Source organism: Coenobita brevimanus, chromosome 5 (assembly GCF_032717465.1).
Source record: "Coenobita brevimanus isolate Jiangsu-jjx chromosome 5, ASM3271746v2, whole genome shotgun sequence".
NCBI classification, from domain to species: domain Eukaryota; kingdom Metazoa; phylum Arthropoda; class Malacostraca; order Decapoda; family Coenobitidae; genus Coenobita; species Coenobita brevimanus.
This window is the reverse complement of record NC_136958.1, coordinates 34705329-34718143: the sequence shown is the minus strand read 5'-3', so window position 1 is coordinate 34718143 and position 12815 is coordinate 34705329. Positions and strand designations below refer to the sequence as shown.

The window sequence follows — 12815 nt, the reverse complement described above, 5'->3', positions numbered from 1 at the left end:
CTCGTGTACTAACCAACACAAGCCTCGGTGTAGAGAATATACTTATTGGGGTAGAGGAGGTGGGTGTGGGTGAGTTCTGGAGAGTCAGGATGGGCCAGGTCAGTGTACCAGTGGACCGCAACACCGCTTATGTATTCACTGGCTTTGGCGTCCCCTAGTAGCTGTAAACACACTTAGAATCAAGAACACAAAAGGAAAAAAGGAGAGACAGAAAAAAAAGAAAAAGGCAAACAAATAGACAGACATGAAAGAAAGGAAACGACAGACAGACAGAAAAAAAGAAAGACAGTGACAGACAAACAGAAAGAAAAAAGGCATCAACAGACAGAAGGGAAGACAGTGACAGACATAAAGAGAGGCAGCAACAGACAGACAGAAAGAAAGATTGGTCACACTCCAACACTGATATCGAACTATTTAAATATCCATCTACTTTTGCAATTACTTGTCTGTCATCAGTAAACTAATTATAGCAATCAACAGCCTTTCATCCACGCCACAAGAAACATTATTTAAATCAGTATAATCATCAGTGGTCCAAACAAGGCAGAGTAAAATTAATGGAGGGGTCATTATCCTCATCAATGTCGGTCACTCTACTTACGACCTCAGATAATTTACACCTGAACTTACGACATAACTTACCTTTTTAGACTTCCGACCACTCTGAGCTTACGACCTCGGAACTTACGACACAACTTACAACCTCTCTTAACTTACGACAGCTGAACTTAGGAAACCTTAATTTACAACACCTTAACCTACTATTTTGAACTTACAACCTATCTGAACTTAGGAGATAACGTACGACCTTTCTGGACTTACGACATCTCTGAACTTCGATAGCTTCCTCCTGTCCTCGTCTCCCACCAAAATCTCGACCCGTCCCAGCCCCGCCTCCCTCAGCGCCGGCCCTAGGCTGCCCCCCACCCAGTCCCTCATGGCCTCGGGGCTCCACTCGCACGAGTTCCACTTCTGCAGGAGGGGAAAGGGAGGGAAAGCTGGTAAAATAGCTGTTTGTCTATCTGCGTATGTAGCTGTCTGTCTGCCTTTCTGTCAGTCTGTTTGTGTGCGTTTGTCTATGTGTGTGTGTCTGTCTGTCTGTGTAGCTATCTGTCTGTCTGTATAGCTATCCGTTTGTTTGTCCGTCTATCTGTCTGTCTAGTTATCTGTGTGTGTGTGTGTGTGTGTGTGTGTGTCTGTCTGTCTGTCTATGTATTTGTCAATCTATTTACAGTATCTGTCAGTCTATCTAACTGTCTATCTGTCTATCTGTCAATCTATTCGTTTAATTGTATGTCTGCCTGTCTATATCCATCTATATACTTATTTGTCAATCTTTCTATCTCACAACATGTCTGTCTGTTTGTCTGTCTGTCTATGTGTGTACATAGTATGTATGTATTCATTTACCTTACAGCACTGCCCTTGAAAATGGTGCTTGTCACAAAGAAGCGCTGTTATTATTATCATTATTATTATTATTATTATTATTATTATTATTATTATTTTCTCCATACAAAATTGCGAAGCCTCATGTTTTCGTCAGTATTATTGTTTTTCGTTCTCTTATTTTTTTTTTTAAATCTTATTATTACACATGAATGTACCATTGGGTAACCCAAGTCCTTGTGTCAAATATAAATGACCTTGACCTATTTTGAAGGGGATATACTTATTTTATTCTAAAAATTGCATATTTGAAATTGAAATATCTCAAAGTATTGTAATTTAGATACAGCTACTTAGTTGAAAATCCTTTGATAAAAATGTTTGCTGAATAATTCTGGCTTAATGTTTTGCTATTTAGCCTAGTGGAAAGTACCGAATTCAAAGCTGCTCAGTTTTTTCTTTGCAACATATTTTACAGAAAACCACAAAACCTTTAAAGCTGTTACTTGCCAGATATATAACTCTGATCTCTCTTATGATCTGAAAGGAATATGACTACAGTTAAGCTTACAGTTAGCCAGTTATTGTGACAAACGTAAAATTTTCAAATGCGTTCTTTGACACCTTTGTCTTCAGATCTTGTTGATGTTATACAAGAAGTAACCTTAGGGTCTTCAGATCTTGTTTATATTAAACATAACTTATATACCACAAGTGATTAACAGAGATCCAGTCCAGCAGCCATGCCAGCAGCATCACTACAGAGCTAGTGAAACGTGGCTGGCCAATCTGCAAGACTTGATGACGAGAACATGTGTTATGCCTTGGACCCATTGAGGGGGGCAATTGACAGCAGATCCGAGCCACTGGGAGCCCAGATCAGGGGGATCATGTGTTGGTTCAGCATTAAGGCTGCGTACGGTTTCATTACGCACCAGGACCCTGGTGCTGATGTTTTCGTGCACAGCTGAGCGATCGTTGCAACCAACACACGGTACATTTAGCGCTCTCTTTGCGAAGGTGAGACGGTGGAGTTCTGTCTCTCACAGTCTCCTAAGAGTCCTGAGGCCAGGGATGTCCCTGGGCCGGGGGGTGTTGCTGTTCAGGGCTCTGCCTATGCACAGCGACGTCCCACGGCCCAAAGACACTTTGGGGAGTTGGACACCATTGTTGAGATGTGCATCGTGACAGCGAGGGCTTTCTGTGGTGATGACAGAGCTACTCTGCACACTCTCCTCCCTCAAATCTTTAAGGAGAATGGGTTGCCCCATCTTGCCCGTCCCGCCACTCATCAGGAGCACTGGTGCAGGCCACTGCGGCCTGTCCAACCCCATAAGACACCACGGAAACGGCTGCAGTTGAGTGCCCCTCTCAACAGGTCAACTGCCATCACACCTGACGACCTGGCTTCGAACATGGACCTTGATACGACCACTGCTGAGACCCAAGCACTGCCAATGGCAGCCGAGGAGGGACGGGAGTCCATCCCTGACCCTCGAGTCACCCAAGATCCTGCTGCCTCAGACGACGTCATCTCTATGGTGATAGGTGATTCCTCCTCTTTGTCTCCACCAACTGAAACGAAGAAGCAGAAGAACAAGGCGAGAAACAAGAGAAAAACAGAAAAACGATCTCTCTCCAATGACCTTAACCTCGACCTGCCCACGCCCTCCACCAAGCCCATCTACGACCTCGAGCTCAAGGCCTCTCATCCCACCTGTGATGACATCACGAGAGTCCTTGAAATGAACGCCGAGAAGATCGCCAGTGAAGCACTGAAGAGGATAAATGCCCAGAGTCCTACACTATGTCAAACATTTTTTTTTTTTGCAAGGAAGAAGGAACCAAAGGCCACTAGCCAGCAATTGTTGTTCCTTCCAAGAGAAAAACAAAATACAAGAGAGAGCCAAATTCAAGATCCAATCATGTCGAGATGCCTGGACACACCGCGTTTGAAATACTGGAGATCATAGGAAGCAGGAAATACAGATAGAGGGATACAGTTCCAGAGTTAACCTGTTCCATAAATGAAGGACTGGGAGTAACGGCTAACTCTTGCATTAGAGAGTTGGACAGAAAAGGGATGAGAGTTTGCTGCTAGACGGGTGCTACGTGCCCGTCGTAGAGGTGGAGGAATGCATGCAGACAGTTCAGAGGAGCGGTGACCATTGAAGTAGTGATAGAAAAGAGATAAAGATGCAACAGTGAGGCGAAGAGACAGAGGTTGAAGGGAGTCACTAAGAGGAGGAGAGCTAATGAGACTCCACCCTATTGAGAAGAGCTGTATGTGGGAAGCCTCCCCACACATGAGAGTTGTACTTAACACAGGGGGGGATAAAACCCCTGTATAGAGTCAACAATTGTGCAGGGGTAAAGAAGGAGCAGAGTCGGCTTAGCACACCTAATCTCTTGGAAGCAGATTTTACAAGAGATGTAATATGATCTTTCCAAGATAAGTCCCGAGTAAATGAAACCCCAAGCACGTTCAAGGATGATGCAGGATTAAGCTGAATATTATTAAACATTAGTGGGTATACCTGTGGAAGATTTTGTCGGTTTATAGGTGTAAAACTAAGTTTTTGATGTATTAAAAACAACCAGATTATTTTTACCCCAGTCAGAGATACGGACCAAGTCAGACATTATGTGTGCCATAGCCTCATCCCTTGTTTGTTGAAGTAACTGCTGAGATGGACGTTCCAGGAACTGAATGGAAATGTGAAGGGTGGAGTCATCAGCATAAGAGTGGATAGGGTTAGATGTACAGCTTAGAAGGTCACTGATGAATAAAAGGAAGAGAGTTGGTGATAGGACAGAGCCTTGAGGAACACCACTGTTGACAGATCTAGGAGAAGAATGATGGCCGTCTATAAAGAGCGGCTATAGAGTGACCAGAAAGGAAGCTAGAGATGAAGGCACAGATAGAAGGATAGAAACCGTAAGAGGGTAGTTTGGAAATTAAAGATTTATGCCAGACTCGATCGAAAGCCTTTGAGATGTCAAGTGCATGGCAAAGCTTTCATCGAAGTCCCAAAAGGAGGATGACTAGGAGTCTGAAAGGTAGGTGAGAAGATCGCCAGTGGAGCGTCCCTGACGGAACCCCTACTGACGACCAGAATGAAGGTTGTGACAGGAAAGATTCTTTAAAATTTTTCTATTAAGAATTGGCTCAAAAACTTTTGGGTTACAGGATGTTTAAGCAATTGGACGATAGTTGGAGTGTTGGGAATGGTCACCCTTCTTTGGGACTGCCTGAATGAAAGCAAACTTCCAGCAAGAAGGAAAGGTACAAGTTGATAGACAATGGCGAAAGAGCTTGCCTAGGCAGGGTGTAAGCACAGAAGCACAGTTCTTGAGAACAACAAGAGGGACTCCATCAGGCCCATATGCCTTATTAGTATTGAGGCCAGCAATGGCAGAAAATATATCAGTTGAAGAAATTTTAATGTCAGCCATGAGGAAGTCAGAGGGGGGAAGTGATGGAGGAACAGCACCGGAATCATCTAAGGTGGAATTGGAGGAGAAAATCTGAGTGAAGAGATCTGCTTTATCAGTAGAAGAAATAGCTACAGAGCCATCAGAGTAGAAAAGAGGAGGGACAGATGATGAGGTAAAGTTGTTAGAAAGGTTTTTGGCAGGGTGCCAGAGGGAGTGGGAAGAATTTTAGTTGGAGAGTTGACAGCATTTAGTATGGATGAAATTATTTTTTGCAGAGCGATGAACAGACATAGCACGATTCCGGGCAGAAATGTATAAAAGATGTGATTCAGGGGTGGGTTGGCTCTGGTTCCTTTTATAGGCCCTCTCCTTGCTGCGGACAGCATAAGAACAAGCGTGATTAAACCAAGGCTTTCTTGCATTAGTCAGAGGATATGAGAATGGAGTGTATGCTTCCATGCCCGAGAGAATAACCTCCATAATGCGCAAGGCACACTCAGATGGCTCCCAGCCATGGAAACAATAATCACTGCAGGGAAAATCAAAGAAGTGCTGCCTGAGGGCCTCCCAATCTGCAGCTCCAAAGTGCCACAGACAACGTTTCTTTGGAGGGTCCACAGGCTGTACCGGAGCGATAGGACAGGTTAAGGTGATAAAGTTGTCATTGGAGAAGCCCAACAGAGAGAAAAGATTAACTACAAGTTTAGAGCTGTTCAATAGCCTAAATAAATAGTTCCCACTTGTTCCACCACCTATCTGCCTATTTTTACCTCTGGCGGGCCCTTATTTGGCTTGGTCCTCCCAAGGGAGGTAAATCTAAACAACAACAACAACTACCATAAGTACTCTTCCCTAGCTCTTTACTATGGCACACATCATCCATTCCCCCCAAGACCTGTTTCCCTACCGCCATCTTCAAGGGGCAGGTCAAATGGTACAACTACAAAGCCAACTATGGCTTCATCACCAGGGGGGATGATTATCGGGATTTCTTTGTCCATGGCTCGGCCCTCACTAAGCCCAACCCTCTGGAAGCTGTAAATCCCTGGCAGAGGATGATAGGGTGGAGTTTTCCACCAAAAGGGGAACGAAGGGACCAGAAGCTGCTGGTGTTACTGGCCCTTCTGGTTCCCTCATAGAGGGATCCAGCTATGCTCCAACACGCCGACCATGCCATCGTCAAGCTTCAACTGGAGAGGGAACCATCCTGCCGGCTCACATCTTTCCCTGCTTTCAGCTGCACTCACCCTCATGCAAGAGGACTGAGCTGCCCTCACCAGGCTGATCCCCCTACTCCTCCAGCACAACGAAGTGCGTTCTACTGACATCCCAAAGGAGACAGTCACTGTTGCCACCCCTTTCCCACGTCCTTCCTCCCCTTCTACCTGAGGACGACCCGGCCACCACCTCAGACACCGATCCTCTTCCATCACCACCACCTCCTGTTGATGACCAGGCTGACGACCAGACCACCGAAGAGCCCTGTGTTTCTCCACCTCCATCACTACCCAAGAAGAAATGGAAGAAGTGGAAGAGCTTACCCCTGAACACCCCCCAGATTGAAACCAACACCTCTCTTCCCAGTAACAACGAGACTGCCAACGACCTCGAGCCTGAGAACACCCAACCCACCGTCTCCGACATGCAGCCCCAAAGTGACCACCCAATCTAGACTGACTTCGGAAAACTATTCAATGACACAGTCACAAAATAAATTAATCAACGACACAGTGAAGCATCTACAACAGACTGCAGTTTCAGCAACTCACCAAGGACAATATATCACTGTCGCAGCCAAACCCTACTGACCAGGCTAATATAGGGCCCAGTCCCCCTCTATAGGAGGGGAAAATCTTAAAAAAAAACAAAAAAAAAACATAAGTAATTATGGCAAATCCTCCTTGTTATGGTCGCTTCACGATAAGATTAAGTAACTAGTTAAGCTTCGCCATTTAAATGGTGAAGCTTCTTATTTTCTTCGGTATTATTAAGCTTCGCCATAAAAAATGGTGAAGCTTCTTGTTTTCGTATTACTATTAATTTTCTCTGCATTTTTTTGTTTTTGTTTTTTTTGTTAAACATGAAGGCACCCTAAGGTTACCCAAGTCCTTGTGCTAATTAGAAATGACCTTGACCTATTTTTGAAGGTCATATACTCATTTTCATTCTGAAAGCTCCATATTTGAAAATGAAATATCTTAGAAATTAATTGACATACAGCTGTTTTGTTGGAAATCCTATGACAAAAATCTTTGATCAATAATTTTGATTAATATTTTGCCATTTAGCCTAATGAAAAGTACCGAACTGAAATCTGCTCAGTTTTTTCTTTGCATCACGTTTTAGAGAAAACCACAAAATCTGCAACATTCCAGATATATAACTCTGGTCCCTCTTACGATGTGAAAGGAATATGGTTACAGTTAGGCATACAGTTAGTCAGTTATTGAAACAAACGTAAAATTAACACATCCTATCTTCTACACCTTTGTCTTCAGATCCCTTGTTGATGTCATACAAGAAGTTACCTTAGGATCTTCAGATCTTATTTAGATTACAAATACTCTAAATCGTTATGGCGAAGCTTCCTTATTATGGCTACACAATAAGAATAGATAACTATTTATTATCATTATTATTACTGCTATTACTATGACCACCACCACCATTATCTCTACCATCCCCACCTCCACCACCATTACTACTGTTACTATTATTAGTACTATTACTACTACTACTACTACTACTACTACTACTACTACTACTACTACTACCACTACTACTATTACTATTTCTACTACTACTACTACTACAGTTATTATCTTCATCATCATCATTATAATAACATCAAAATTATAAAGTCTGATAACTAACAAGTTCGATGTTGGAGAAGGCGTGGTTTTGCGAGGTGATGCCCCACACTCTCACCCCGGCACTCTCATACTCCTTGATAAACCTGGAAAAAACGTAAATAAAATGACTGGATAGATATAATGTATCTGTCTGTCTCTTTGTATATCTATTTATCAATCTACCTATCTCTCTGTCTACTGTATATATTTATTTGTCTCGAGCTTTTTAATAAACCTGTGAAAAATAAGAGGAAATTATGTGATAGATTTAAAGTGTCTGTCTATGTCTATCTGTGTAATTATTATTTATCTATCCACCTTTGCATCTATCTATCAGTCTATCTATCTTTCAATATATTTATTTATCTCATACTCCTTGATAAACCTGTGATAAATAAGTCGAAATTGATATACAGTATTTCATTTTAAGGACCTGTCTCTGTCTATATGTATATCTATTTTTTATTGTTATCTATTTATTTATCTATTTGTCTGTCTATCTGTATGTCTTATCTGTATATTTAAGTCAATCTAAATATTTATGAAGTTCTCTGTGTCTATCTCTATGTATTATTTAATCTTTGACTGTCTATCTATCTATCTGTTTCTATCTGTCAGTCTAAGCACAAATTTATCCATGTCTGCCTGCCTATTCATCCATCTGTCAGTCTGTCTATATATTTATCTATCTCTTCATACATCTCTCTATTGTCACTATCGGTTTATCTGTATACAGCCAGATGTCTTAATCCAAGCATGAGTAGCTACAATCGTGTCGCCTCCACATCACCCTGTCCTGCGCCATCACGCTGCCCTCTCTCCAATCCACACCTAACCAATCCATTAGTGGAGAGTGGATAAGCCTGCCTATCTGTTTATCTATCTGTCTATCTATCTATCTACATCAATTAGTTTCTTTCACAGGTGTACAGACAAAGAAAGAACAATATACCCAGTTTCGTCTGAAGAATATTTAAAACTGATGAAATACAGTGAAATATGCTATCTCTACCTCTGTGTTTTTCAAATGGTTCAATTTTTCCCATTTGTATTCGACAAACTTTGGGAAGATATGAGCCTTAGCCATGATGCGGGAGTGAGTCTCCTTGGTTACTAGTCAAATCAACCCTAGAATCTGCCGACACATGGCCATCAACTGAGCTGAAAGGGATCTCCTTGGTTAACGTCAGATCTACCCTCTAGTTTGATTACACCTGGACATCAGATGACCTTAAAGGATCTCCTTGGTTACTAGTCAGATCTACCCTCCAGTCTGATTACACCTGGACATCAGGTGTGCTGAGAGGGATCTCCTTGGTTGCTTGTCAAATCAACCCTCCAATTTAACTACACTTGGCCATAAACTGAGCTGAAAGGGGGTTTGGGAACTTGGTCATTTTCTTTCTTTTTTACACAAATAAAAGAGAGGAAAGAAACACACACACACACACACACACACACACACACACACACACACACACACACACACACACACACACACACACACACACACTCATAAAAAGAGAAATGAGAACAGTACTAAGAGGAAACTACTCATCATGGAAAGAAGTGACTAGTGGAGTACCACAGGGTTCAGTGCTGGCACCAATCATGTTTTTAGTGTATATAAATGATATAAACACTAACACTGGAAATGAAAGCTATCTGAATATGTTTGCAGATGATGTAAAAATACAAAGGAGAATTACTAACACAGACTCTTGTAAAGAGATACAAGAAGAATTAAATAAACTTCATGAATGGAGTAGTACATGGCAAATGGAATTCAGTGTGGACAAGTGTCATGTAATCAAGTTTGTTAAAAGTGGAAAAAGACCTGATTGGGATTATAAGTTAGTAAATAAAACCCTATACACATCAGAAAGAGAGAAAGACCTAGGTGTGATTATCAATAACAGACTATCTCCGGCTGACCACATCAGTGAGAAGATACGGAACATGTATACACTGCTTGCAAATATGAGAATAGCATTCACATACATAAATGAAGACATGCTAAGAAGGATAATAACATCATTCATTAGACCAACCCTGGAATATGCATCAGTAGTCTGGAGTCCTCATCTCAAAAAACACATAGACAAGATTGAAAAAGTTCAAAGGGTCGCTACAAGATGGATACCAAGCTTAAGGGACCTAAGCTACGAAGAAAGACTAAATAAACTGAATCTACCAACACTACAGGAGAGAAGGAAAAGAGGTGACATGATAATGCTATATAAGTGCATATCAGGGAAGGAGAAAATAGACATAAATGATTACTTAACATATGGAGAGGCATCAGCAAGAGGACACTGCAAAAAACTGCATAAGAAGAGAGGTGATAAAGACGTAAGGAAATTCAGTTTCCCAAACAGAGCAATTGATCAATGGAATGCACAACCGAATGAAATAGTGTGTGCCAAAACAATTCACAAATTTAAGGATATGTATGATAAATATGGTTTAAGACACGGGACAGTACGAGCTTGACTCATTCATGTAAAGATACAATTAGGTAAGAACACACACACACACACACACACACACACACACACACACACACACACACACACACACACACACACACATTACCTAACAATATACTGGCTCCAGGGATCCCACATGCTTTCCATAAGTTCTCCAGATCCGTTCAGTTTATTATTCTTCTTCATCCATGCCGGGGGTGACCAAGGCGAAGCGAGAACTTTTATAGGAAGCCGAGACAACTCCTGGGCGCGCAGAAGGATTGGTAACTGTGGGAAGGGGCGGAAGGGGTTAAGGAAGCTCCCTAACACCTCTTCCTAAGCTACTTGATTTGCTTATAATACCTGGTTATCCTATCATCCTGAGCACGAAGGAGGGGCAGGTGTGGGGAGGGTGTGTGTGTGTGTGTGTGTGTGTGTGTGTGTGTGTGTGTGTGTGTGTGTGTGTGTGTGTGTGTGTGTGTGTGTGTGTGTGTGTGTGTGTGTGTGTGTTAGGTCCTTATTCTCGTCGGTTAGGGAAGCTCCCTAACATTTCTTCTTAAGAGATTTAGTTTGCTTATTACACCGTACTATGTGAGGTGGTGAGTGGGGTGAAAAGAAGACGAAAGGGGGTACAGGGAACAGCATAAGAACATAAGAAGAGAGGATAACTGCAGTAGGCTGGTTGGCCCATGCTAGGCAGCTCCTTGAAGACTACTTGAACTATACACTACTGTAGAATGAAATAAGGACAACAAAGAAGAAGGCTCTCCCTCGCCTTCCAAACCCTCCAGCCAAAGCCAGCGAGAAAAAGAAAGAACACCACGCAGTATAGAAAAACTGGCTTGGACATTTTATAGGAAAGTGTGACAGGAGAATAGAGACTGTCATAGTGTAACCTGAAAAAGGAAAAGTATGAATTAGTATTGGTTATAACATTTTTTTTTCTATATCAATCCCTTATTTGTCATATGCTTATCTAGCCTATGCTTGAAACTCTCAATGGAAGAGGCAGCAACTACTTTACGGTAGCTTATTCCATTCGTGTACTGTTGTTACCAAACCAATTTCTACCTATTTCCTTGCTGAAACGGAGTTTTTTTAGTCTCAGACCATTACTTCTAGTTCTATCCTGTATGCTCACTCTAAGTACTTTGCTAATATCTCTCTTATTTATATCCTTCATCCACTTAAACACCTCAGTTAAGTCTCCCCTTCCTCTAGGGCTCTCTAGTGAGTTCAGACTTAGTCTTTTCAGTCTGTCTTCATATGACAGGTTTCGAACATCATGTATCATTCTTGTCATTCTTTTCTGTACATTTTCTAACGAGTTCACATCTTTTCTTTAGTAAGGACACCAATATTGTACAGCATAGTCTAAATGACTATTTTTGTATCATCAGCAAATCTGCTGATACTGCTAGTGATCCCTAAGTCTAGATCATTTATATATATAATAAATAATAAGGGACCGAGTACCGAACCCTGTGGTACGCTAGTTACTAATCCCCAATCCGACTTAGTTCCATTTATTAATACTCTCTGGTTTCGTCCCTTCAGCCAGGATTCTATCCATTTTAAGATATCGCCGTCTATACTGTGTGCTCGAACCTTTCTAACTAACCTTTCGTGTGGGACCCTATCAAAAGATTTACTAAAGTCCAGATAAATAATATCGTAAGCTCTATCGCTAGACCTTCGAGAGGAATGACAAGAAGTCCTTGCCTGAATCCGTGCTGACTTTCATTGATAAGATTATTATTTTTTTTTTAAGTGTTCTCTAATCTTATTTGCCAAAACTGACTCAAGCTTTTTCCTACTATTGATGTTAGACTTATCGGACGATAATTTGACGCAGCTGCTTAATCACCCTTTTTAAAACTGGGCAATACGTTTGCTGTCTTCTGGAACTTGTCCTGAAATTGAAAGTCATTAATAACGCTGAAAATGGCTGACATAATTCTTTTCTGGTTTCTTTTATAATTTTTGCATTTATATCGTCCGGACCTGGCGGTTTTTGAGGTTATAACTTAGTAATTTCTTTCAATACATCCTCCTTACTAATAGTAATTTTACTAAGAATATTTTCCGTATTATCATCGTAAATATTTGCTGCGTGAGGGACATGTGTAGATCTTCCATGGTGAATACTGATATGAAATAATTATTTAGGATGGGGCACATTTCTTTATCTTCACTGGTAATGTCACCTGATTCTGTTCTGAGTGGTCCTATTGTAGTGCCATAATTTTGAGTATTAGTGTGGGTTAGTAGAAGCAAGTATTGTAAGTATAATCTTAAGTTTAAGTATTGTAAGCGTAGCTCATGATTAAACAGTTGAGTTCTATATTTAAGTCTAGTCTTAATTAATATTCATAATCTGAACATGATTGTGATATTGATAGTACTGAGTCAAGTATTGATGTGGATATGATTGTTATACATATGGACCAGCTCATCCCCGTCAACAAAGACGTATAACCGCGAAATTTTAGTCGAGATTAATAATTGCGAATGCCATCCTTCGTATTCCAGTCTAGAGATTTACCTGCCAAAGTTAATAGATTTCCCCTTTTGTACTATGCAGTGGTGAATTGAGAATGTCTAAAGTAAGAGTATTGAAGATTGTCAAATGTGAAGCGCGAAATTCATGCTGTTGAATCCTGTT

General features: G+C 41.3%; 1 protein-coding gene across 1 annotated transcript in view; it reads right to left on the bottom strand.

Annotated features, from left to right (window-relative positions):
- LOC145398729 (lysosomal acid glucosylceramidase-like) overlaps nt 1–12815 on the bottom strand; it is a 62816-nt gene that overhangs the window by 29600 nt on the left and 20401 nt on the right. The window contains exons 5-11 of the mRNA XM_080271530.1: nt 10278–10438; nt 7705–7786; nt 3059–3167; nt 2722–2967; nt 2205–2428; nt 826–975; nt 14–161 (exon numbers count right to left, since the gene is read on the bottom strand). Coding sequence (XP_080127656.1) covers nt 14–161; nt 826–975; nt 2205–2428; nt 2722–2967; nt 3059–3167; nt 7705–7786; nt 10278–10438 — 1120 coding nt within the window. The remainder of the gene's footprint in view (nt 1–13; nt 162–825; nt 976–2204; nt 2429–2721; nt 2968–3058; nt 3168–7704; nt 7787–10277; nt 10439–12815) is intronic.